Source organism: Mustela lutreola, chromosome 4 (genome assembly GCF_030435805.1).
Source record: "Mustela lutreola isolate mMusLut2 chromosome 4, mMusLut2.pri, whole genome shotgun sequence".
Lineage (NCBI taxonomy): Eukaryota > Metazoa > Chordata > Mammalia > Carnivora > Mustelidae > Mustela > Mustela lutreola.
The window spans coordinates 108,785,916-108,813,415 of NC_081293.1; the positions used below are offsets into that span (position 1 = coordinate 108,785,916).

Here is a 27,500-nt window from a genome sequence, read left to right on the forward strand (position 1 = left end):
GCTTATGGACTACATGCACATCCTCTTTGGAGAAATGCTAACGCCAGGCTTTTGCCCACTTTTAAAGTGATCGTTTTTATGACTGAGTTGGAGGACTTCCTTGTATATTCTGGATGCTCTGCCACATTTTTATAAGTAAAAAATAATATATTTATTTATTTGCTTATTTGAGAGAAAGAGTGTGAGAGTACGAGCAGGGGAGGGGCAGAAGGAGATGGACAGGCAGGCTCCCCACTGAGCAGGGAGCCGGATGGAGGGCTCGATCCCAGGACCCCAAGATCCTAACCTGAATGGAAAGCAGACGCTTCACTGACTGAGCCCCCCAGGTGTCCTAAAGCTTTATTTATTTATTTATTTTGCTTTGTGCACCAGCTAAAAACCAGAGCTGCACTGAATATGGGGGGCAGCTTATCAGTGCACATCTGAAACACTAGGTGCCATCACTTATCAGCGCAAAGTCGGCGCCTGATTTCAGGTGACAGCCTGCGCTGGGGCTCCCCTGTGGCCTGTGAGCTGGTGTTCAGCCCCATGAGTCTGCCGGGAGGGGAGGTGTGAGCACTGTTTTTCTCAAGAGTTATCCACGGTGATATGTGGGCCACGGGCCCTTCTCGGGTGCTCACAAAGGGGTTCCTGCTAGCCAGAGCAGCAGGCCCAGCCCCTCTTCACAGAGAAGTCTCCCCAGCAGCTCAGAGTGGATGGCCGGCACTCCAGCAGACAGCGGGTCGTCAGCCCTGCAGGTGGGCACAGACACTCCCACTGTCCTCTGTGGTCACCGATCCTGAGCCCTTGCAGACCACACCCGGAAGCACTCTCTGCCCCTCCTGGAAAATGCGGTAGTACCTTCAGGAAGCTCTGTCATGGTCACAGGGGAGGCGCCCTGTGTCCCATCCCTACAAGCCCTTGAGTCACCGGGCACCAGGCCTCACCGTCCCTCCCGGGAACCCAGACAAGGCCATGGGCACGTAAGACGGTGCAGGGCCAGTGCAGGGCTGGTGCAGGGAGCAGGGCCAGTGCAGGGCCCCGAGTGAGCTGCAGTGAGACCTTGGGGCCAACATCATCACAAGTGTCCTCGGCAGGGACGTCCCCAGGTGCTCAGCTACGGGGAAAAAGGTCCCAGCAGATGTCCCACGTCTCATGGGCCAGCTCTGGCCTTGGTGATCTTGCACAGTAGGCCAGCTGGGAGTCATGGGGCTCTGTCCCTTTCCTCCCACCCCCAGAGATCAGTTCACAGGCCGGGCTTTTACTTTCACCCAGGAAAGTACATTCGTGGGCTACAAAAGGTCAGAATAGTCTAGAAACCACATCTGAGTGAGCACGAGCTTCCGCTCCACTTACATCTTCCCGGAGCTGAGCAAACTGGGGGACGATGGTCCGGGCAGAGAGTAGGCGGGAGGCTCAGGGTCCCGGGGACAGGGTGGCCGGCTTGGCGGCAGCTCCCGTGCACCACCCTTCCCTCTGTCCCCACCAAGCAGTCGGCACATGTCCAAGTGAACAAGGGAGGACAGAAAGCCCACAACTTCCCGCCGTCCTCCACTGTCATCCAGGCGGTGTCCTTCCCAAAGCAGGGCTGACCTGGCACGCCCACCCTGGCCGTGACCTCAAGCCAGCTGCAGAGAGCCGGGGCAGAACAGGCAAGGAACAGAGTCACTCACGGAGACATTCACAGAGACACCCACCTCAGAGACACCCCAGAGACCCAGAGATGCCCCCAGAGACACCTCAGAGACACAGACATGCCCCGGGGGCACCCCAGAGACACCTCAGAAGCACCTCAGAAACAGTGCCACACGGATGCCTGGTGGTAGAGTGTGGACGTGTCTACAGGTGTGTTTCTGTGCGCATGTGTGGTGATGTGTGTTTGCATGTGTGTACGTGCATGTGTATGTACGTGTCTGTGTGTGTGTGGTTCTTGACAGTTTGTCCTCTATGTCAGTCCACGCATCTGTCACCACAGTCAAGATACTGAAAAGCTCCGTCAGCACACAGACGCTTGCTACCTTGGGTCGTCGCCGTGGCCTCTGTGCACAGGGCCACACCGAGCTGCCGGGGAGGCTGCCCGCCATCCGTATTCAGAATCCCAGCCAGCTGTCACATGTTTTACAGCAAGATCATGACGTTCTCTTGGTTATTCCTAGACTCAATCCAGTCACTTATTTTTTGCAGTAATCTATTTTTAATTGCAACGGCAGTTGCCTGCCAAGACACGACACTCATGAAACTTCCGAACCTCGACAGAGCTCAGTGGAATCAGGGAGGGCTTCGCTGTAGTATATTGAATTGTGACTCACGGGGCAGCTCGGAGCCGAGCCAAGAGACATGGCAGACACTGCGTCCCCAAATAGCCTCGGGCCAGTTCCGCCTCCCGGAACCTGCAAATAGTAATCACAATAATAATAATTTGCTGTAGAACCGCCGCACCCTCACCCCGTGTTAGAGCCTCTCTCCAAGGAGGAGCCCCAGCAGGTGGCCCCCGGGCTCAGCAATGCCAGGGCTGGCTGCTCCTGCCCAGCACTGAGCTGAGTTGAAAGCAGGAAGTCCCCCCAACCCAGCCACTGGCAGGCCCTGGTCCGGCCGATGGGGCCAGGATGCCCAGTCCAGAAGGATCAAGGGCACCAGCAGACCCACCAGCCCTGAGCATGGGAGGCCGAGGGCCCGGGCTGTTCCTGCAGGGGCTCCCACAGCAACATCAAACCTGCCCAGTGTGGAGCCCACATCCAGACTTCCAAGCACATAGGGAAGACAGCCCACCGAAGCGTGCACCTGTAGAGACTGCCCTTGGGGAGAAGGTCACATTTCCATAACTGACCTGCATTCCACTCGCAGGATGCCCTGAGTAGGTATTTCCAAGGACACTTACTGGGCGGGTTCAGGCCCCAGAGGAGCCGGGGAGGCGCTCACCTGCTCACACCGGTGACCACCTCCATGGGGGTGCCCCTCTTCCGATGGGCAGTGAGCTCCTGGCCTCCTGCCGTGGGCATCTCCGGATCCCACCATCTTCACTCACGTTTGTCATCAGACACGAGTGGGTCTCCCCCTGCCCCTCACCCTGGGAAATTCTCACCCCTAGAGCAGAGACAATAGGATATCACGTGGATGCCTTCAAACCCTGCCTGGAGTGCACCAGCCCTGCTGGACCCCCAGCGGGAAGCCCATCTCCCCTCATCCTCTAGGAGCACGTTCCCTAGTGCCCCCCACACCCACGTCATTGACTGAGCTCGGGATCCATTCACAAACTTTCTTCCTCTTCTTTTGAAATCTAATATAATTTGGTATCAATCCAATAAATTAACATACCAGGTATTATTAGTTTCAGAGGTCAAGTTCAGCAATTCATCAATTGCATATAACACCCAGTGCTCGTTACATTGCAGGACCTCCTTCATGACCACCACTCAGTAACCCCAGCCCCCCCACCCCACACCCCTCCAGCAACCCTCAGTTTGTTCCCTGGAGTTAAGAGACTCTTACGGTTTCAGACTTTCTTGTTTATGGAGATAACATCCTCCCATCCCCCATCCTGCCGAGAGCGTGATGTCACTATCCATCCACCGTTCATTAGGTCAGGCCTCAAGCTCCTGCCATGCGCACCTGCAGCACCCCTACTCCTGATCTCTCTCTCTCACGCGCCCTCCTCCTCTAATAAGGAAATAAAATCCGAAGCTCCTGGGTGGCTCAGTCCGGTGTCTGCCTTCGGCTCAGGTCGAGGGTCCTGGGATTGAGCCCCACATCGGGCTCTCTTCTCAACAGGAAGCCTGCTTCTCTCTCTCCCGCTCCCCCTGCTTGTGTTCCCTCTCTTGTTGTGTCTCTCTCTGTCAAATAAATGAATAAAATCTTTAAAAATAAATAAATAAAGTCTTCCAAAAAATGCTGTTCCCCCCCATAAATGTTTCTGGGATACATTGCCAGCTACTTGGCAAATTAATTATGTTACCAAAATTAATCTAGGTTGATAAAAGTAGTCAATGTAAAAGAAAACCATTAAATAATATATATCTAAATATTTATATTACCTTAGTGATGGGGAAGTTTTTTAAGCATAAGGGCAAAGCATGAAATATAAGGGCAAAATGTATCATGTGGATATATATGTGTTTATATATACAGAGAGCGACATAAAAAGCAAAATTCTCTCAAAAGAAAAAAAAAAAAACACCCATAAGTGAAAGTGTGTGGCAAACGATAAAATGGGAAATCATAGCATACAGGAAAAGGGGTTTTTTTTTTTTTTAAAGATTTTATTTATTTATTTGACAGAGATCACAAGTAGGTGGAGAGGCAGGCAGAGGGAGAGAGGAGGAAGCAGGCTCCCTGCTAAGTAGAGAGCCCGATGTGGGGCTCGTTCCCAGGACCCTGAGATCATGACCTGAGCCGAAGGCCAAGACTTTAACCTACTGAGCCACCCAGGTGGCCCCAAGTGTTTTTTTTTTTTTTTTTAATTTAATAAGTCATCTCTCTACCCAGTGTGGGACTTGAACTCACAACCCCAAGATCAAGAGTTGCGTGCTCCAGCGACTGAGCCAGCTAGGCATCCCAGAGGGATGCTTTTATACGGACATGGGATGTTTGTACAGGCCCATGTGACAGCAGACTTCTGGGACTCTGAATAAAGAACACATGCCCATGCCCACGGGGAAGAGACGCACTGGGTCAGTACCTTCCCCATGTGGAGGTGCGTGGGGCGTGTGACCAGCTGAGGCAGGGCGGTGGAGACGCCCTTGGCTGGCTGAGGGCCAGTAGCGGGGCTCGGGGAAGAACTGCACATTTGCTCCCAAGTGGGCCCAGCAGAAATACCAAGATTGCGTTGAAGACCTTGGATAACTTCAGAATGTTCCAGCAGGAGTTCCATGTACCGCAGCCAATCCAATGAGGGACGGGAAGCTGCTGGGACTGCCGTTGGCATCGGCAGGATGAAGCGGGAAGGGGTTCTCCGGGGCAGCACGAAGCAGTTACAGGGCAGCAGAGTTTCGGGTCGCTTTGGGAATTCACACAGATGTGCGAGAACAGAAACGGGGGACATAGACCTCCCCAGTGCCAGAGCTGCCTTTTGGATGACAGCTGCCATTCTGCTTTAACTCACCTCTGCGTGTGCCCACACCGCACTCTCGACCAGAACTCGGCCAGGGAGCCTCTGCGGTGGGTCTGGAAGCGCCGGTGCCCGCGGGCGTCAGGGGTCCGTGACCAGACTCCCTGGCCCAGGTCTGGGGACTGAGCCTGTCGTTTGCGCCCAGCACCGATTCCAACACCCAGGAGCCCACAGCGCCCACACAGACGGGTCTGCGAGGAAGAGAATCCGCGGGCGGGTGGTGGGGAGGGGCTCAGGGTGCTTGGGCGGTGCCTCCTTCTGCCCGAGTCAGAACACCTGTCTTCAGAGGGATGTGCTCATTTAGCTGAGTGGAGGGCTGGTAGTCAGACTTGGGGGACCCTGCTCATCCTGGAAGTCCAACGCCTGGGCCGCTGGTCCAGATGAGCTGTGTCCAACAGCCACAGGGTCCCCCCCACAGATGGTATCCGAATCCTCCCAGCAGCCACGCTAGATGAAGAGAGGGATGCCTGGATGGCTGTCGGTTCTGCACCCGACTCGGTTCCAGCTCAGGCTGTGTGTGATCTCAGGGTCCTGAGATTGAGCCCTGCATCTTGAAAAAAAAAAAAAAAAACGAAAACAAAGAAGGGTGAAGAGAAACAGGAAACAGGTGCACTGGATCCTAACCATGTTTTATTCCACACAATTTGTCAAAACATTATCATTTCAACGGGTGACCAATGTAAACATGATTAATATTCCATTTGACCTGTTTTGGTGCCGTCTTTGACACCCACCAGGTTTTCCACTGAGCACAGGTGGCAGGCTGGACGCCCAGCACCCTGTGGCGGGTGGAAGAGGCCCAGCTGCGGAGCTCGGGGCTCCGGGAGGCCGAGGGCAGCCGGCAGGGGAGTAAGGAGGGCCACGTGTGGGAATGGAGCCCCCACACCCTCACCCCGCGGCCTGGCCTTGGATCCTGCCTGGGAGAACCAGTGCCCCAGGAGGCCACCAGGGGCAGGCAGGATGCCCTGCTGACCGAGCCTGGCTTCTCCGTTTCCTCCTCAGCCCAGCCTGGCTGCCAGACTCACCTCCCTACAGCCCAACCCTTGGGGAACTTGGTTCCTGAGTCCAACCAGACTCCTGGAGGCAGCCCCCACCTTCCCGCCCCGAGAGCCCCTGCTAAACATCATGGACCTTTCCCGAACCACACTCAGCAGGTTGCTGGTAAACGTTTATGACCTAAGGAGGCCACGCTCCAGGGCAGGCCAGAGGCACCCCTGGAGGGAAGGAGTGAGCCTGGGCTGGCTCCTCCCACACCCCCCGACCTGGGGCCCACTCTGAGGATTGGACTGCAATGCAGACTGAGAAATTATCCCAGATATTTTCAGAGCTGTTTGACACACTCCTGTTAATTAGCAAATAATTAGTCAAAGGGGCTTGAAGATCTAATCGGCTTTACTTAACAATTTAGGAAACAGGCCACATCCCATCTGGCAAGTACAAAGGAGCCCCAAAGAGCTGTAGGAAAGACAAGGTATTCAGGGGCTGAGTGGGGTGGAAAGAAGGAAATCATTAGCAAGGAGGCAGCGTTTCCAGCAAGGTTGTGCTCCTCCAGGGAACAGAAGGGTTCTATCAGCAGATTAGTGCCTAGTGCTGACAAGACAGGCCTGGGTCGGCTGGACAAAGTCACATTTGGAGGGGAGCGAAACTGCGGTGGGTAATGGGTAATGGGTCTTGGAGTGCTGGCCTGGGGCTGTGTGTTCAACACACCTCATTGGCTCCCCACACATCAGAAATAAGGTGACCCTCATTTCTCAACTTGGGGAAATGGTCTCTTTCTGCCTGAGACCCTAGGGAGACAGAAAGGGAGATGAGACTCTTCCCTGAGGCCACCCTCAGACTTGGAGCTCCCTGCTGGGAGGTGCCAAGGCCCTACAGTCACCTCACCGGGGAATCCAGTGCAGCTGACATCAGCGCCAGAAGGGACCGCAGGCCTTCTCGTCCAGGGGAAGACACTGGTGGCGGGCAGGGGCTTCTCTCCAGTGGGGTGGACCCTGCAGTGGGGCTACGGTGTGGACAGACCACAGTTCTCTTAGCCATTCACCCATCGAAGGACACTGGGTTGGTTCCGCCTCTGAGCTGTTGTGAATATGGTGACATGAACATGGGTGTGCAAATACCTCAGTGTTTTGGGATACGTATCTTGGAACGGAATTACTGGGTCACATGGTAACTCTGCAGACCCCATGCGCTGCTGTCCACGGCAGCTGCACCACTGCGTTCCTTCAGCCGTGCGTGCGTTCCAGACCCCCCCACATCCTCCCGACACCTGTTTTCCTGTTGCAGTAACCACCCTGACGGGTGTGAAGGGCCATCTCGGTGTGGTTTTGATTCGCATTTCCCTGAGGAGCCGTGATGCCGAGCATCTCTTCACGCACTCCTTGGCCATTCGCTGTCTTCCTGGGAGAAATGTCCGTTCCAGTCCTCTGCCCATTCTTGAATTGGGCTGGCTGTTTCTCTGATGCTGAGTTTTAGTTGTTTACCTATTCTGGATATTAATACTGTATCTGACATACGATTTGCAAATATTTCCTCCCATTCTCTGAGCTGTCTTTTCCTTAACAGTAGCGCCCTTTGATGCATGAAAGTTTTTCATTTTAAAGATGTGCAACTGATCTATTTTTTGTTTTGTGTGCCGGGTCTCGTCTTCCCCAATGTGCTCTGAGCGCTCACCTTTTGTCAAGGATCCTATCATTGTTACCGTTTGTGGAGCAGATGCGCTGAGAAATGGTTATGGAAATTTCATTTCATTTCATTTTATTTAAAGAGTTTATTTTGGGGGGGCGCCTGGCTGGCTCAGTTGGTACAGCATGTGACTCTTGATCTCACGGCTGTGAGTTGAGCCCCACAGTGGGCATCAAGCTTACTTAAAAGAAAATAAAGGGGCACCTGGGTGGCTCAGTGGGTTGAAGCCTCTGCCTTTGGCTCAGGTCATGATCCCAGGGTCCTGGGATTGAGCCCTGCATTTGGCTCTCTGCTCAGCGGGGAGCCTACTTCCTCCTCTCTTTCTGCCTGCCTCTCTGCCTGCTTGTGATCTCTGTCAAATAAATAGATAAAATCTTTAAAAAAAGAAAAGAAAAATCTATTTATTAAATTGGCTCCACGTCCAACATAAGGCTCAAACTCATGAGATCAAGAGTCGTACGCTCCACCAACTGAGTCCGCCAGGCACTCCTGTGAATTTTTTTTTTTTATCTTTAAAAGATTTTATTTATTCGACAGAGAAAAACCCAGTAGGAGAAGGTACACAAGCAGGGGGAGGGGCAGAGGGAGAGGAAGAAGCAGGCTCCCTGCTGAGCAGGGAGCCAGATGCAGGGCTCGATCCCAGGACCCTGGAATCAGGACCTGAACCCAAGGCTGAGGCTTAACCCACAGAACCACCCAGGTGCCCCATGAATTTGTTGGTTTTTAAATTTCCTTCAATATTTTAGTGAGGTTTTAATCAATGATAATCGAAAAAGACTATCTTTCCATCTCCTGAATCGAAACTTGGCTCAAATAGAGAAGCAACTCCACGGGGTGGGGGTGGGGGGTGGCTTCTGGCTGCTTCCCCCACGGGCAGGTGTGAAAATGTGAACTGATTGGAAAGAGAGAGAGGGAAAATATGGTCCTTGGACCCGGGGGAGTTTACCCTTTTGCGAAGACAGGAGAGGGCCAGGCTTTGGCAATGAGGGCATGTTCAAGGCTCTGGTTCCTGGCTCTGATCCCCAGCATCAAGCTCCATTTTTAGGTACATTCAGCCATGGCAGGTGCCTCGGGAGCAGATGGCATGGCCAAGCCTCCAACAGTGGGAACAGCAGGGCTGGGCCTGGGGGTAGCTGGGGGCTGGTCTCAGCCACACCAAGTCCGAGGTAGAGGCAGGACAGCCAGCCACAGCCACAGAGTGCATGAGGGCATCCAACAGTGACAGAAGGACCAGCCCAGGACAAAGCTGTTCGAGCTCAGAGAGCCCTCAATGCCCATGGGCTGGTGTGAAGGACCACCAGGAACCCCAGGGGGCGTCCGGGGAAGGTGACAGGGCAGGCTGGGCTGAGGGGATGGCTCAGCGGGAACCAAGGCAGCCACAAGGCCTGCAAGCTTTCTAGGGGGCCATGCAGGGACAGCCAGACCCCAAGGCACTGCGCACACAGAGAGGGGTCCTCAGGCCTGCTTTCCCCATGCGGGCGGCCCTCCCCTCCCAGGGCAGTGTGTTTGGAAGCCTGGAAGCTTCCCTGGTTCATCCTCTACTCCTGCTCCACCTGCTGGGCTGGGGCTGCCCTTTCCTGTCTAATAAACTCGTGCTTTCTTTACTCCCCACTCAAACCCAGCAGCCTCGACACACTGGGGGTGTGACCCGGGTTCTCGGCTGCTCTGTTAGAATCCACGGGGGATCTCACCCCAGAACAATGCCATCAAATGCGAGCCAGCTGCTGGACTGGGGCACGGGGTCGGGTTGGCAGCTGGGGACACACTGCAGTGTTTGCCGCATACTGACGAACCAGCACACGGGCTGCCACCAAGACCACCCTGAAAAAAGGGAAGGACAAGCCACAGGCGCAGACGGGACAGAGAAGCCAGCGTGGTTGCACTGAGCGCACACACACACAGCTCCCCGTCTATGCGGAATGCAGGTGAAATGCCATTTCCAGCTGGCGACGAGAGAAGAATTGGGCACAAACAGGTCAGCTGCAAAAGACTGGGAGCAGGGGACACAGTCGAAAGGACTGCTGCCACGAGCAACTCCACAGCCTCACTTTTATTGGATAGAAAACAATAGCCAATAGAAGGATCGATGAAGGTCAAACTAGTCACGTCTTGCAGACAAGCAAGGAGGAGGGTAAGGTTTATAGTTAAACAAGCACATTCAAAGGACTCATCTAACTAACAAGGGGCGCTTCTGGGAAGAGAAAGGAGCGATAACGGAAAAGGGAAGCAGGCGGTTTTCCGTTCCACCTTGAGCTGACCGGGCGTTCCCGGATGCTCGGCTTCCCTGAAGCAGGCGGCGTTCCGTCCTGGGCGGGCCGGGCACTCCCGGCTGCCCGGCTTCTGTGAAGGGCGGCATTCTGCCCTGAGCGAGCCAGGTATCCCCCCCAGCTGCCCAGCTTCTGTGAAGGGGCGGCGTTCTGCCCTGAGCAAGCCGGGCATCCCCAGCTGCCCAGCTTCACGGTCGTACATCGTCCTTCTCCCCAAAGACCTGTTGTCAGTATATGTATTTCTTAAGGCCATATCTAAATGTGCTTGGTAACTAGTAAAATCCTCCAGGGGTTACAGTTTAAGTAACAAATTGTTCCAAGGGGCAGCAGCAGTGAAAGCCTCCAGCAGCGAGCATGAACCCAGCCACTCCAGGCCCAACAGCTCGGGAAATGGCTCCTGGGTGTTCACCCAAGCCAAGCCCCACCTGTGTGCCCCAGAAAACAAGTTCCAGAGTCCCCTGGCCTGTTGGTGACAGCAGCCATGACCCTGAAGCCGCAAGTTGGTGGCATTTCCCTATAGCGTCTTTTTTTTTTTTTTTTTTAAGATTTTATTTATTTCTTTGACAGAGACAGTGAGAGCAGGACCACCAGCTGGGGGAGTGGAAGAGGGAAAGCAAGCTTCCCACCAAGCAGGGAACCTGACTTGGGGCTCCATCCCAGGACCCTGGGATCATGACCTGAGCCGAAGGCAGACACCTAACCATGGAGCCACCCAGGTGCCCACAGAGTGTCTTATATAGCAGTGAACATTGTTCACTCCAGCTAGACAAAGTAATGTGCGTGTCTTCACAGCATGATGGGTAGGAAAGCTTGGCCAGGCCCCAGCACCCAGATATTTGGTCAAACACCAAACCAGATGTCAGGGTGAAAGTCTGGTTTAGGTGAGGTCAATATTTACATCAGCAAACTCCAGTTAAAGCGGAACACCCTCCATCACGTGGGTGGGCCTCATCCAATCAGTTGAAGGCCTTAAGAGAAAAACTTTGAGGCACCCCTCCAAGGGAAAAAACTCTGCCTCCAGACGCAACATCAGCTCACTGCTGGGTCTCCAGCTGCGGCCAGTGCCCACAACAGTATGAGCAATTCTTTTTTTTTTTAATATTTTATTTATTTTATTTGACAGACAGAGATCACAAGTAGGCAGAGAGGCAGGCAGAGAGACGGGGGGTGGGGAGCAGGCTCCCTGCTGAGCAGAGAGCCCGATGCGGGACTTGATCCCAGGACCCTGAGATCATGACCCGAGCCGAAGGCATCGGCCTAACCCACTGAGCCACCCAGGCGCCCCAGTATGAGCAATTCTTAAAATAAATTTCCCTCTCGCTTTCTCACACTATCTGTATATATACACGCACAGGCACACTTCATTAAATTTCACTTCACTTTATTGTATTTCATGGATTTTGCTTTTTTTTTTTTTACAAATTTTAGATTTCTGGCACACCTGGTTGAGCACGTCTGTGGGCACCATTTTTCCCACCAGCATTTGCTCATTTAATGTCTGCAGCCCATTTTGCTGATTCTCATAAGATTTAAGCTTTTTCATTACTATTTTATCCATTAAGATGATCTCTGGTCAGTGATGATGATTCACAGACAACTCGCATAATATAGTTTACTTCAGCAACAAAGGATTTTCTTTTAAAGATTCTATTTATTTATTTGACAGAGAGAGAGAGAAAGACCACAAGTAGGCAGAGAGGCATGCAGAGAGAGAGAGGAAGAAGCAGGCTCCCCACCAAGCAGAGAGCCCAGTGCAGGACTGGATCCCAGGACCCTGAGATTATGACCGGAGCCAACGGCAGAGGCTTAACCCACTGAGCCACCCAGGCACCCTTCAAAGGATGTTTTAATTAAGGCTTGCAGGTTCTTTCTAAACATCATGCTACTGCACACAGAACCCACAGGGTAAATCTAATTTCCACATGCACTGGGAAACCAAAAAAATTCATCTGACCCGCTTTATTGTGTTTTTTTTTTTTTATTTTATTTATCTATTTGACAGACAGAGATCACAAGTAGAGAGGCAGGAAGAGAGAGAAGGGGAAAGCAGGCTCCCCGCTGAGCAGAGAGCCCGGTGCGGGGCTCCATCTCAGGACCCCGAGATCATGACCTGAGCCAAAGGCAGAGGCTTTAACCCACTGAGCCACCCAGGCACTCCTGATATTTGCTTCTTACAATAGAATTCCCTTCTTTTTTTTTTTTTTTTAAAGATTTTATTTATTTATCAGAGAGAGATGGGGGGAGAGAGCAAGCACAGGCAGACAGAAAGGCAGGCAGAGGCAGAGGGAGAAGCAGGCTCCCTGCCGAGCAAGGAGCCCGATGTGGGACTCGATCCCAGGACGCTGAGATCATGACCTGAGCCTAAGGCAGCTGCTTAACCAACTGAGCCACCCAGGCGTCCCTAGAATTCCCTTCTTATAAAGTAATAAATAAATAGATAAATAATTTTTTTTTTTATAATTTAGGATTTCAGAGGTTGGGGGACAGACTCTGAGAGGAACAAAGGGCAGATTTCGTCATTGGCAGTGCCCTAGTTCTTGCAATGGCCGGTGATTCCAGAACTTTTTTTTTTTTTTAATATTTTATTTATTTATTTGACAGAGAGAGAGATCACAAATAGGCAGAGAGACAGACAGAGAGAGAGATGAGGAGAAGCAGGCTCCCTGCTGAGCAGAGAGCCCCATGCGGGACTCGATCCCAGGCCCCTGGGATCATGACCTGAGCCGAAGGCAGAGGCTCAACCCACTGAGCCACCCAGGCGCCCCATTCCAGAACTTTTTAAAAATATATATTTTATTTATTTATCTGACAGACAAAGATCACAAGTAGGCAGAGAGGCAGGCACAGAGAGAGGGGGAAGCAGGGTCCCTGCTGAACAGTGGGGCTCAATCCCAGGACCCTGAGATCACAACTGGAGCTGGAGGCAGAGGCTTAACCCACTGAGCCACCCAGGCACCCCTATCAAGTTTTGATTTTTTTTTTTAAGATTTATTTATTTATTTGACAGAGATCTCAAGTAGGCAGAGAGGCAGGCAGAGAGAGAAAGGAGGAAGCAGGCTCCCCGCTGAGCAGAGAGCCCAATGCGAGGCTCGATCCCAGGACCCCAGGATCATGACCTGAGCCGAAGGCAGAGGCTTAACTCACTGAGCCACCCAGGTGCCCCCCCATCAAGTATTGTTAACATTAGTTCATATACCTGGTTTTCTTTTTATCATTCGTTTGTTCTTAATACTATTGTAATAAAACCCGGGATGCTGGGGAGCTCAGTGGGTTCAGTGTCTGCATTCGGCTCAGGTCATGATCTCAGGGTCCAGGGATCGAGTCCCGCATCTGGCTCCCTGCTTGGCAGGGAGTCTCCTTCTCCTTCTGCTGCTGCTGCTTCCCTTGCTTGTGCACTCCCTCTCAAATGAGTAAATAAAATCTTAAAAAAAAAAAAAAAAAAAAAAAAAAAAAAAAAAAACACACATTGCCAACTGAATTGTTCAGCTATACCTGCAGAGAGCTCCAGGAGAGAAGCCAGGTGGGAATTCCTGCATAGGCCCCGCCCACTGTCCCACAGCTGACACTGTCTCCTGATGCTCCGTCACTCTGCCCATGTGCATGTTTCTATAAACTGCAGCCCCAAAGCTCTTTGCACTTTCCAATGTTTCCCTGTGGCTACAGCCATTGTTCACGGTCACAGCCAGGAAATTCAAACAGTATGGTTACATGACAGACATTCTTGGCGGGAATGCTCAGGGGAACCACGGCGGGAGGACCTAGGGATGCAGTGGGGCAGCAGGTATGTCCGGTGTGGACCTGCACTGGGACCAGGCACACATCTGAGCCACTCAGCAAGCTCTACCCGCCAGGCTCAACATCTCCTGGGTATTTTTTTGTCCATTGTTACCCTGTTGGCCACTAAATGTTTCTCAAATTTCATCTTCTCTTCCTTATCAGTGACCTTTTTCCGGTAGGGACAGGCTTTCCTTCTCCCATTCGCATCAGGAAGTGCACAGGGGATTCTGATCTTAGGCACCGGCTAGTCTGTGGCTGGCTAGTCTGTGGCTGTCGTTCTCTGATGCTTACGCGGTCCCAGACCTAGCCTGCCCGAGGGACTGTTTGGGGCGCCCCCTCGCATTCTGAGCACGTGCTGCCACCAGTTCTCCAGGCTCAGCCTGCACTTACTCCACCCCATACCGGAGCCAGGCCTTTCTTGGAGCAGCTCTGGTTCCTTCCAGCAGAGAACAGAATTGAGAGACTGAGATGTGGTGCTCAGTGTGCCCACTGCGGCTGGGGTGTCACTGCTTTGAGGAAACACGCAGACACGCACCCACATCTGTGTGTCCACAGGTGTATGCTTCTACATCTGCCCACGTCCCTGTGCAAGCGCACGCGCTTGTTCATGGAGTGAAACCGTCAGCTCGAACGGGCAGCTCAGACTGTAACCCCTGGTCACAGGGCCAGTTTCAATCTCCATCCCTGGGTCCCTCAACCATGTGGCCTTGCTCTGTGTGCAGCGGAGGCCTGGGCATCACCAGCCTAAGGGAGGCTAGCTGAGCGAGGGCACACGGACTCACCGGGCAGGGGACAAGGGCTCAGCCAGATGACCTTCTGGAAGGGGCAAGAGAGGCAGAAGCAAACTTCCCAGGAAGCTCTGGAGCGAGGGCAAAACCCTAAGATATTCTGGAAGGAACAAGCAGCCAGAAAAGACGGCTGCTGTCTGGCTCTGTGGAGACCTCAGGTCATGCAGGGTCACTGGAAAAGGTCAAACATGTCCCCGAGCAGCTGGGAGGGGGCTCGTCACACCCTGTTGTCCCCCAGGAGAGGCTGCCCTCCATTTGAGGCAAGAGTGACCCTAGTCACGGCCTCCCCAGACCTGCTTATGCCTAACCAGTGACTACAACTTCTGACTGTTCTATTTCTAGGAATCCTGTTCCCTTTTTAAAATTTTATTTTTAATTTAATTTTTTTTAAAGATTTTATTTATTTATTTGAAAGACAGAGATCACAAGTAGGCAGAGAGGCAGGCAGAGAGAGACAGAGAGAGGGAAGCAGGCTCCTTGCTGAGCAGAGAGCCCGATGCAGGACTCGATCCCAGGACCCTGGGATCATGACCTGAGCCGAAGGCAGAGGCTTTAACCCACTGAAACACCCAGGTGCCCCTTAATTCAATTTTTTAAGTTCACTCTACGCCCACCGTGGAGCCCACTGCAGGGCTTGAACTCACAACCCTGAGATCAAGACCTGATCTGAAATCAGAGTCAGACACTTAACCCACTGAACCACCCAGGTGCCCCAATTATTTTACTTTTTTAAGTAGGCTCCAGGGCCAACATGGGGCTTGAACTCACAACTTGTGAGGCCAAGCGTCACATGCTCTACCGACCAAGACAGCCAGGCACCCTGGGATACTTTTTCTTTTAAGGTTGTTCTGTTGCGGGTTTCATCTCTCTCGTCTGACAAACATACTTTCCCCCAAAGAGAAAAAGTACTTCTGGGTTTAATGCGCGTGTGCTCTCAACTCAACACCGTGTCTTCAAAGAACGGGCAGCCTAAGGGAGACATCCACACACCCAGGACAAACATCGGCAAGGAGGGGGAAGTTGCTCTGGAGCTCATGGGCCACCGAGGGAGCAGGCTGACGGCTGGGAAGCTGGAGGGAAGCCGCTCACCGTCACCAAGTGCTGGGCAGTGGAGGCTGGAGTCTTTCCAGGAGGGACTACACCTCTCCTGGGGCTCCCAAGGCCCCCAGCAGTGCTGGTGAGCACAGGCTACACGGGGCTGACAAGTGAAGCTGTCTGCCAGCCTCTGGGAGTGCCCAAGAGCTTGTTTTAAGGCCAAGAGCAGCTTCAAATCCTGGAGAGCATTGACTGAGAAGCCCCAAGGCTAGAAACTGCCTGGAACTCCACACCGGAGCAAGGAATTGATTTTCTACCTCACAGGAGACAAAAATGCCCAGAAAGACAGCAGGTGTGGGCCTTCTGCCAGCCCGGATGAGGCAATCTCTTCAGTTTGTACACGAGCAAACCAAGATGTCGCTGGAGGTTTCGATGGACGTCAGCTGGGAATCGTGACCAGAGCATCACGCTGAGACAGATCCGCAAACGGGGTGCAGCCAGGAGTCTTCGTGCCAGTGCCTGCGACGAGGGCGCCCCCGGACACCATAGCATCCTGTCTGCCGCTCATTCTAAGATAGTTCCGGGGGAAGAAAAGGAGAGAGAGAACAAAGGTGCTACATTACTGACATTTGGGGGATGTGGGTCAAGAGTGCTACTCTTGAACCGCTGTTTCCATTTTAAGCTTAATAGGAACAGTAACAGGGATGTGGAGCAAGAACTGGGAGAAGGGCTGGTCATCTGAGGCCACCAACCCCAGTCCCTCGTGTGTCTCCTCAGCCCTGGCAAGGACCACCGCCATCTGCATCTTCTGCCCAGCGCCAACTGCTCACGGCGGCTGCAGGAAGCAGCAAGCTTTGGCCCCAGCCTCAGCCAGACCAGCTGCTCAGGGGGATTCTAGTCATGCCCAAGCCTCCTCCTCGGCAGGAGGCCTCACTCAGGCCCTGGTGCCAACGAGGCCTTTGGCAGAAAGCCCCATCTTCTTGCTTCTGCACCAGGAGCTCCTATCTCTCTTCTACACTCCCTGCTCACCTGCCAGGGCTGAGCCCTTCCCTCCATGCCCATCTCCAGGCCACTGCAGGCCCTCACTGAACGAACACCCACTCTGTGCTCCCCAGCTTCGGGGCTGGCTCAAGCCTGTGGAAGGCAGCTGGACGCCTGTTTGCTGGGTGCTGTCCTTCCCCACCCACATTCACTCTATAGCACCGGGACATCTGGCTTACATACTCCCAAATGGCGGCGTGAGAAAGAGAACTTAGAATTACAACGCGATTGGGGATCTCTGCTACACGTCTCGGAGCTGTGTGACTTTTGCCCATCCCCGGAACCTGTGGGCAGTGGCTCTGCAGGCTCAGTACGAACTGTACCACCGACTCCTCAGTCTTTGTCCTCCCATCTTGTCTGCCTCCCTGATCCCTCCACACTGTCTCCTGGGAGCTAAGAGCAGATCCATCCCAGGTGTGGTTCCCAACCCTGCTGCCCCTCTCCTCCACTGGGTTTGTCTGCGTCCCACAGACCCTGTCTCTTCTTGGCAGCCAGCCAGCTCTTTAAATTTAACACGCCACCTGACACTCGTACCCGGGCATCTGTGCTGGATTTGCCATAAGGCAGTCACAGCAGGTGTTTTAAGGCCATTGAGAAGAAATAAGCTTCTGGACAAGGAATGTGATACCACAAAAATGCACCAAAGCTCATCCCGCTGGGCTCCATTCTCTGTGAGTTGCATGGGGGAGGCGCACCTCAGGGATGGGACCCGGAGGTCTCTCATTAGTGCTCCCCATCATCTCCAGGACTGGTCCTCCCCAGCAGCCTTGGGCGGTCTAACATCAACGCAGACTCCTCTTGCCTCCCCCCACATCGGGTTTTTAAATCTTGAAGCTTCTCTTGCCCCAAAGGCCCCACGTGCTCCCTCCCTCGGCACCAGCCATATCCAGTCCCTGCTCCCTTGGGGCTACAACACAGCTGTCGCCGCTAATGGACCCCGCCATGCCATCCCGTGCCCGCGGTCACGTCCTCCAACAACAGAGCAGACACACATGTCACTCGGCTGCTCACACAGCTCTGCCCCCAACCCCTGCCTAGAGGTCAAGGCCCTCCCGCGGCGGTGTTCCCCGCCCCCTCCGCGCAGACCCTGGGCTCCAGCCAAACCAGACTTCCTGCCGTGTGGGAACAGGTGCTCCGTCCGCCCGAGGTCACCACCCCCACCACCACCTGCCGGGATCCGTCCCCGTCCACCAAACGGCAGGGAACAGCTGGCCGTCTGACGGACACGGCTCAGAATCTCTGCTCCACAGGGTGCACCCAAATGTCACCAACGAGAAAACCCCTGAGGCATGACGTCATCACAAGTTTAAACACGAACTGTAAAGGATCTGAGAAACACGTGATCACCAAATACACCCAAGAGGTGAGACCTCGGCTCCGAACCCAAGCCCGAGATGCGACCCGCCGGGCAGAGCAGGCCTGCCCCGCGAGAGCAGAGGGGCGGCGGGTCGTTCCGAGCTGCGCCGGGCCGCGGGGACACCCTTCGCGGAGGCCGAACGGGCTGCGGCGCTCGGAGGGGCCCACGTCCTCCCCGGCCCCGACGCTTTTCCGCCCGACCCGCCCGCGCCCACACCCACACGGCGGCTGACGGAAGCTGCGCCCCCACCCCACCTCCCCTCCCGCCCGCAGCGATGAAGTCACTGTGCCCACGTGACGCGCAGCGCCCGCCGCTCCCCGGCCGTTGCCCAGCAACGCTACCGGGTCAGCTTTGTTCTGAAGGCTGACGACCCCGGCCTCCTCCCTCCATTAATGACTCTCCCTCTAGAGGTCGCCGCAGTTGTAACCGCTGTTCCTACAAGGAGTGCAGTTATCTCGACAAGTCTGGGACCCGGGAGACACGCGACCGCAAACCGGACGCACAGCGTCTCCGGGCCCTCCCGCGCCCTCCCCATTCTTGGACGTTCTACCCCTCCCGGGACTCTCCGCTTCCCAGGACGCCGCGCGCCGTGACGTCACTGTCCTGCGCCCCACCGCCGCCGCGGCGCGCGGCGCTTCCGGCCGCGAGGGCGTGTGGGCGGGGCGGGTGTCGTCAGGGGGCACGCGCCGGAAGCTGGCGCGAGCCGGACGGAAGTGGCGGGGCGGAGCGCGGGGCGATGGGGGGCGGCGGCGGCGGCGGCGGCCGGCGATGAGCGGCGGGAGCGCGTGAGCGGCCGGCGGGCGAGGCTGGGGGCCCCGGAGAGCGAGCCGCAGGGCGGAGGGCGGGCGCGAGCGCGGCGGGCGGCGGCGGCGGCCGAAGCGCGGCGGCGGCGGCAGCGGCCGAGAAGATGGCGGACGGCGACAGCGGCAGCGAACGCGGCGGCGGCGGCGGGCCCGGGGGCTTCCAGCCCGCGGCGCGCGGCGGCGAGCAGGAGACGCAGGAGCTGGCCTCGAAGCGGCTGGACATCCAGAACAAGCGCTTCTACCTGGACGTGAAGCAGAACGCCAAGGGCCGCTTCCTGAAGATCGCCGAGGTGGGCGCGGGGGGCTCCAAGAGCCGCCTGACGCTGTCCATGGCGGTGGCTGCCGAGTTCCGCGACTATCTGGGCGACTTCATCGAGCACTACGCGCAGCTGGGCCCCAGCAGCCCGGAGCAGGTGGCGGCGGCGGCGGCGGGCGCCGAGGAGGGCGGCGGGCCGCGGCGCGCGCTCAAGAGCGAGTTCCTGGTGCGCGAGAACCGCAAGTACTACCTGGACCTCAAGGAGAACCAGCGCGGCCGCTTCCTGCGCATCCGCCAGACGGTCAACCGCGGCGGCGGCGGCCCCGGGCCCGGCGGCCTGCAGAGCGGCCAGACCATCGCGCTGCCCGCGCAGGGCCTCATCGAGTTCCGGGACGCGCTGGCGAAGCTCATCGACGACTACGGAGGCGACGACGACGAGCTGGCGGGCGGCCCGGGTGGCGGCGCGGGGGGCGCGGGCGGCGGCCTGTACGGCGAGCTCCCGGAAGGCACGTCCATCACTGTGGACTCCAAGCGCTTTTTCTTCGACGTGGGCTGCAACAAGTACGGCGTGTTCCTGCGCGTGAGCGAGGTGAAGCCGTCCTATCGCAACGCCATCACCGTCCCCTTCAAGGCCTGGGGCAAGTTCGGGGGCGCCTTTTGCCGGTACGCGGACGAGATGAAGGAGATCCAGGAGCGGCAGAGGGATAAGCTGTACGAGAGGCGCGGCGGCGACGAGTCGGAGGGCGAGGAGGTGGACGAGGACTGAGGCCGCCGCTTCCCCGATGGGCCCCCCCGCCCCGCCCCCCCCCACCATCCCCTTGGCTGGAGAGCCCCCTTCCTGCTCTTCCCCAGGGGGCTAGTGGAAGCGGGGCAAGGGGGCCCCGTCGGGAGCTCACAAAGTTCAAAAACAGAACAGTTCATTGAAAGAAATAACCACAAGAGAACCATCGCGGACAATTCGAGGAAAGCAGCAAAGTTCCGAGGAACTGACCCCGACCAGCCTGCAGAACGGAGGCAGACGGCCTGAGCGAAGGCGTCTCGGTTTCCATCGTTTCCAGCCGGGGCTCGTGACCTGGTCAGGGCAGCCCTGCAGGGGCGCAGATCCCCTCGTGCCCGGGGCCAGGGAACGCTCGGGTTCCCCAGACCCATCCGAGACAACTGCTTTTGTGTTCTACCCGGGGCTCCTGGCCTGACGAGCTCACCGGGCCTCAGTGCTGTGGGGTCGGTCTCCACCTCTATTGAGATCAGCATATCTAGGTCTTCGTGGAATTCTTGAGAAGAGAGAGGCCTTGGTCTCTGCCCCGTTCTGAGGGTGCAGGTTCCGTGAAAAGGAGCGCGACTTCTAATAATCATGGACAGGGCAGAATGAGAATTCAGGAAGCCACCAGGGAATATAGAAAGAAATTGGGTCCATTTCATCTAAAATGGTTTTGCGTGGAACCAGGACCAGTGTCTTTGTCTCTTTGTGGCTTTGTTTTCCTGGATGCCAAGGGATTCAGATGTCATTTCTTCAACTAGAATCTGTTACTAAAGGATTTTAGAAGTTGGCCAGGGGTTTTTTCTGAGCTAAGGGTCGTTTTACATTGGGGGTTGCTGAGGTGGGCACAGGAAGAAATGTGACATTAAGCACAAGGACTGTCGTGAGTGGCTTAGTTGCTGCTCACTGAAGTCCTTCCCCTGGTTTCCAGGCACAGAGGTCCTCACCATGAGATGGCTTAGGGGTGAATGAGAGCCAGATCCCTGTGGCTGTTTCACCTGAGCCACTGAATTATGGCTAATTCAGCTGTTTGGGCCACTGGTTGACTGGATTTTCAACCGTAAAACTTGAAGATACCTACAAAAGGAACAGTGTGGCTGCAAGCCTGAGCTTTAATGGAATATACGTCCTCACAGAAAAGTTGGAAATAACCAAAACTGAAGTCTTCACCTACCTTCAGTTCTGTCTGTGGATTTGTTGAAATACTAAAGATCCTCAGGTCCAGAATTCCAGCATCATTTTTTTCTTTCTAAAGTAAATTTTTAAGAACTCGATCCATTGTTTCAGTACCTCCCGATCAAAGTTGGCAAATGATGGATGAGAGTGATTGGAGCAGTGCGCCCTTTAGAAGCTGAAATCCATGGGGTGGAGATGAAGGGAACGTGTCCTGGAAGCATTTTTCTACCATCTTGAAATTTCAACAGACTGGCCTTCACCAGTTTATCCAGCTGTTTTTCAAGAATAAAAGTTGGGGTATTCAAGGATCGCCTCTTCTATATTTTAAATGGATTTTCAGTAGAAATGATTTTTACTAATCAAGTACATCCCTCCCCATCACCAAGGTATTCCTAGAAGTGGCACAGACCTAGGCGACTTGGAATTGAACGGGAGCTAACGTTCTTTCCCAAGTTTGTAGCTGTTCTTTGGGTAACACCTTCTCAACCAGGAGGCAAGTAACCCCACCTCCACAATCTTAGTATTTTTCTTTTTTAACTGCATGCCTGCCTTTAATCTGAGCTGCCATTTAATTTATTGCATACCCTTTATTATCTGAGTTTGGTATTATTCAATCTATACAATCTTTTTGTATTTATTGGGAAATAAGTAATCTACAAAAAGGTCATCTTCATGCATCGTGGCCGAGAGGGAGGGAAAGAACTGTACATAAAATTAGGCTTTTTTTAAAAAATTAGACTATGATTCAGAATACTGTTGATCTTAGGTTTTTTTGTTTTTTTTTTTTTTAAGTGGAAGAGCCACAAACATTGGTGCCCTTTTCAGACTATTTCTCTACTCTCATCCTCCACAGTAGACTTTTTAAACGGATTTTTTTTAAAGCTTTTCCTTTTTTAAAAAAAACTTTCTCCGTCGCAAAGAATGTTTCCTAAATTGTATGGGAGCAATAGTATTTTTGATGTTTTAAGGACATCCGTATATACTCGTACTGTATTTTGTACCACAAGGCAGCTGTTTTCAATAATGTCCTGCTGTATTGACCTGTGTGTTTTGAGTGTTGATTTCTTTGCTGCGGAGAACAGATCCCTAAGCCGTTTTAGGAAGGGCGCGCCGCGAAGCCGGCGTTCAATCCGGAGAAGCTGTTGCGGTTTCCAGCCGGGAGGCAGCAGGGAGAAACCAGGTTGCAGCCCTCCGCTCACTGCTGTGACTTGTTCATTCTCACACCGTGTACAGTTCCCGTTCAGACCAACTTGTTTTGCTTCGGTGGTGGCTCCGTTGCGCAGCGGCAGCGAGCCCATTCGATTTTGCTAAGGTGCAGTACCTCCCCTTTGCAAGGGGCTGGCGCATTTTTCCTTTTCTTTTTGTTTGGCTGAATTGCAGTAACTGGCCTTGCCCTTCTAGTCTGTAGAAGTGACAGGGTCTTCACAGTCCTTCACCAGTGGCTCCTAAGCTATAATTAGTTGAATAGAAAGAATGTGGAAGTGGTCTGAGGCGTATAGAGCATATGCCAAGAACACTACCATATATGGCATCAGCTTTGGTTACCAGAGAAATTTTCTTAGTCATTAGACCATGTAACAGTAATATATCATATGTAAATCTTTAGATACCAATTTGAGAATCCTCCAAAAAAAGGAGCAAAGAATGCATAAGCTATGTGTTGGAAAAAGTAATTTATATTAAAATTTTGACCTGCCTATGTAAGATTAAGTGGTAAACGTCATAGTGGTGGGTTTGTAAGTCTTAACCGATCTCTGAGGTTCGTTTGTCCTGCAGGAGTGGCTCCCGGCCTCTCTCTTCACTGCAGGAAGATGACAGAAGGGTGTGGGTCGGTTGTAGCATTTCGCTGACCCTCACTGCACTCACTGTTCTGGGGCAGTAGAAGTCCGCGGGTTAGAGAGACTGCTCTTTTGATGTGTGGCCAGGTACCGAGGCCAGATTTCAGAACTCGTTCAGAAGCAGCACTTAGCAAAGGAAATCTGTTAATTCCGATTAGAAAATGGCATTTACAGACTCTGGGAAACAACCAGATTTTTGTTGTTCTGGTTTTCATCCTCTACTATGAACAGTGATGTAGAGCTCGTCCTTCCACCTTGGCAAACCTCCCAGCTGATCACATGTTCAAAACAGTCCGGTTTCTAAGAAGCGGGGAACGAGGATCCCTTCTGCGGCTGTGGGCAGAGTGCTTCTCAAGCCGGTGCCGTGTCGGCCCGAGCAGTCCAGTCGCTGGAACGGTGGAATCAAAAGAGCGAAACTCCGTGGCGAGATCCCGCCGTCGCCTCATGGTTTCTATAGTCCCCACTCTGGTTCGAGTAGGGGGGCGGTTCTAGTCCGCGGAGAAAGCCTTCAGTGCATTTACTGCACAGAGCGCCACGGGACTATCCATGGCACCCAGAACTCACAGTGGAAGCCCAACGGGAAGCGCAGACACCCTGAGCTGCCGTGGGAGACGTGGAGTCGGTCAGGAGGGCTGTGGCCGTGACACACGGCTGCTTGTCAGGTCACTTTCCACAACAGTTTGCCGCCTGCCTGCCGGGGGAGGGGCTGGGGGTGCTGCAGGGGGTGCGGGTGGCCCGGCCCCTCCCTCGCCTGGCAGTCAATTGCAGGTCTTTCAAAGAGACGCAAGCTTCACTTTTCTCAAAACAAAACAGTTGTCCTGTCTTATCTGAAACGATGCAGGGTCGTGGGCAGAAGAGGCTGGTTATAGTGCCCTCATATTGAGTGGTCTGAAAACGGCTGCACACTTCAGGCTAGTTGTTAAGGATGCTTTGTTCCGTGTGACCTTGACCGGCCCTCGGTGTGTGAGTGTTGGGGGGGTAGCTGACCTGCACAAGGTGTCGAGACGGAACTATCGCTGGGCGTCCGCCTTGCTCTGGAGGCGGGCAGCCTTAGGGGGAAGCTTGAGTGTGTCAGCCACGCACAGAATTCTTCACTGTAAATTTTGTTTTCATTTTTAACCCACTTTGCGGTACTTTGTCCAATGCACAACTGATCTCTCAGTAGATATTCATTTGCAAATAGTGTGGCCTTGATCAGTGAGAGGGAAGGAGGGAAGTGACCTCCGGTGCAGGTGCGAAAGGGGCTCACCGAGAGGCCTTGCTCGGGCCACTCTTGGCGTTGGATGCGCGTGTGGTCCGGCTCCTTCCCGCCTGGGGAACGTTCCTGGTTTGACCCTGGAGTTTCAATTCAATTGAGTTGTCTTCTGTTTTTAGGAAGGATCAGAATTGCTCTGATAAGTAACAAAGTTGACTGCTTTGGTGTCCAATCTCAGGTTTTAGAATAGGGAGAGTGGTGTAAAGTGCCACTGTTGACTCTGAAAACAGTTTTAATGTAGTACACCCTAAAACTCACATGCATGAGGCCTGTTCAGAGAGCAGAGCCTCCCACCGTTTTGCTCCTTTTCTACTTTGTACTTCACTTGAGAAAGTGTCGAGTGATCTTACATTGTATATTTCCATTGGAACCCCGACATATTTCTCAAAGATAAAGCACTTTTTGATAATGAAATTCATGGGATCTTCGTGTGATGTAGAACATGGTTTCTCAGGCTCCCTTAGATAATCTTATGGATATTGTTCTGTGTAAGAAGAGTGAGAATCTTTGCTAATGTTAGGAAGTTTGTATTACTGATCCAGAATGCATTCTGCTAGCTTCCAGTCGATGGGAAAGTAAACAATGCTGCATTCACAATTTAATAAGTTACTTTCCCTTAAGCCTTAAGGTAACTTTTTTTTTTCCTGCCAACAACAGCACTGAAGTTAGAGTAAGTGAATGAGATGATCCATTTTCAGGGTTGGTTTTAGAGTACTGTAAATCCACGAACTGTCTTCCGAAACATACGCTGTCCCCCTTGAGTAACCTAGATAATGGGCACATGGGCGGCTTGGGGGATAGGTTGTAGAAAAGAAAAAAGAAGGAAAACCATTTTTACCTAAGAAAAATACACAAAATTAAAAAGTGCGCATCGGCGCCCCGTTTTTGAAATTGCAGATAGAGGGCGGAAATGGCAAACTAGAACGTCACTTGCCCAGTTTCTAAATCTAGGAAAGCAAAGTCATTGATTTTCAAATCCCCCCCCCCCCGCAAAGTTTCCATAGCTCACTCGGGGACAGTGAGTTCCTTTATCCCAGTTCCCGAGGTAAAGTCACTGTTCCTGGTCCTTGGTCTTAAAATGAAGTTTCTTTACTGATGGCTTCAACAGACCATTCTTTGAATAAATGTGGTCCAGTTGTCAGGGTGAAAATCTGATTGGGAAAGTGAAAACATGATAAATGCGTATCATGAAGACTAGGCACTCTGGCACGTTCCGGGTGATGCCCCTTCCCCTTGACCCAAGTCAGACTTCGATGAATGTATTCTGAGTTCCCTGAGGAAATAGGGACTGTGCCGTCAGCGTGACCACCCTTGTTCACCATCTCCCTGGTGTTGCAATTCTGGCTCCTGCCTTTTGAGTCAGATGTGCGGGTGGGACTGGCCAGGCCCCGCTCTAACAGCGCAGCTGCCGCATGGGTCATCCCCTGCTCCGTGGGCCCCTCGTCGCGGGAGGAACGAAGCTTCGTTTGAAGCCAAGTGGGGGTTCTCCCCCGTGGTGGGGTGCCAGCAGACGGTCTGATGAGGAGGCCTGGCTGTACTTAAGCGAGCTTGAGGTCGGAAGTCCAGGAGCAAATCTCGGGGGCCCTGTGTGAGAGGTCTGCGGACCCTGACAAGGGAGGGTCCACTGTGTCCGTCGGGGGTGACCTGGGGGCGGTCCTGCTGAGGGCAAGCGGGAGAGCCCCTTCGTGCTGCCTGTGCGCGAGTGTGTCTGTCTGTCCTGCCTCTGGGAGGTCCAGCGGCAGACTGCATCCCCGGTGTTCTTGGCGTCAGCAGATCGGGCTGTTCAGAACGGCCTGGCTGGAAACAATGGCAGAAGGATGTTCCTTCTCTTTTTAAATTCTGTTTTCAGAGACACAACTGCAGGGAGAGGCCCAAGAACACTGCAGGACCAGACTGTCTAGAAGCACGTGTGTCGTAGGCCTCAGGCGGTTTTCGCTGCTCATTGCTCCGACGCAAGGCCTAGACCCGCAGGGCACCCCACGCACCAAGGCTTTCCGGCCTGGGGGAGTTCACGGGGGGTGTGTAAGCCCGAGCATGGGGCGCGCTTCTTGAGCCTCACCCCACTGGCGGCTGCGGTAGCAGGAGGCTGTTGCCCTGGGTCTTCCGCAGCGACCCTCAGTGCTGGGGGGATCACCGAGACCGTAGGTGTCGTTGAACAGCTTGGTGGGGATTGAGTCTTCCTTTTGCTCCTTCATGCAGATGTTTTCCCAGGATCATTCCTGAGTCCATTTGTCTCCTGATCCGTTTCTAGAGGCACAGCTTCTGGCCTGCAGGAGCCCTCCGTGCCGGCACAGCCCTCGGCCTCCTTCCGCTAGACAGTTCACTCCGAAGTCGGGGCTGGGGTCCTGCCCGCAGGGACTCTGCAGAAGTCGTTCAAAATGATGTAAAACCAAATCTTGATGGCAGGAGACTGAGCTTCCTGATCTAGACAGACAACTAGGTACTTAAAAAGGGGTCTGGGGGCGTCTTCCGTTTCTGTAAATACCCACATGCTTGTGCGTCGTAAACCAAGTGTGTGTTCCCGTGTGTGAATTTATAGAACTGATTTCTGCTTCAAGAGAAGCTGCACCTTTAATTTTGTAAGGCCCCTTCCACCCGTAACCCTATAAATACTTGTAAATAGAACGCCGAAATTTGTAGCGATAGGATCAACTTGGGAATATCTGCTGAGAGACCAAAAAGTTCATTTTTTTAAGTACCTTGGTTAAAGAATAAAGATTATTCCTCTTATTTTTTAAAAGAAGAATGCACTTTAACAGCTGCATGGGCAGTTCAGAGCCCGTGAGGTGCAGTGCCGTTCAGAAATCACACTTCCTGGAAACCGTTCAGAAGCAGAGTGTAGACGGGCTGTTGCGCTCACGGCCCAGAGGCGGAAGCTCGGGTGCCTGCCGGTGTGGACGCCAGCGAGGCTGCCACGTGGGCACGGCCGGAAGCTTCCGACGGGCCTGTGACCAGCGGGTCCCGTGCTGACCACTAACTAGCAAAACTGACAGAAACACAGAGCCCAGAGCTGAAGAGCCCTTACTGCTGGTGTGCACTCCTCACCATTGCAGACTCCGCAAATGGAGTTTTACAGTCTGTATTTAAAAATTGTATGTTTGTAACAAATAAAGTATGCAGAAAAGTGAATGGCAACCGTGTGCTGGTGTGTCTGATTTCAGGAGCCAGGTGGGGACGGAGAGGGAAGGACCACTCAGCACGCCGGCCTCGCAAGTAGGTCTGGGACAGGGCGAGTCCCCTCTCAGCGGAGCCATCCCAGCCCCCCAGGGGAAGACAGGGATAGTAGCTGGCGAGCCCCAGGACCCTTTGCGCTTTTGGAAGCATCTGGAGGAAGCTGGGGTTGCATGTTTGTCTCCTGCTGCGGTCCAGTCCCAGACAGGCCGCT

General features: G+C 53.8%; 1 protein-coding gene across 1 annotated transcript; it reads left to right on the plus strand.

Annotated features, from left to right (window-relative positions):
- The first annotated feature begins 18,761 nt into the window (after window positions 1-18,761).
- On the plus strand, window positions 18,762-27,250 carry PURB (purine rich element binding protein B). The gene has a single exon (XM_059170683.1). It carries the CDS (start codon window positions 18,938-18,940, stop codon window positions 19,853-19,855), a length of 918 nt encoding a protein of 305 aa, XP_059026666.1. The 5' UTR covers window positions 18,762-18,937; the 3' UTR covers window positions 19,856-27,250.
- The last annotated feature ends 250 nt before the right edge of the window (window positions 27,251-27,500 follow it).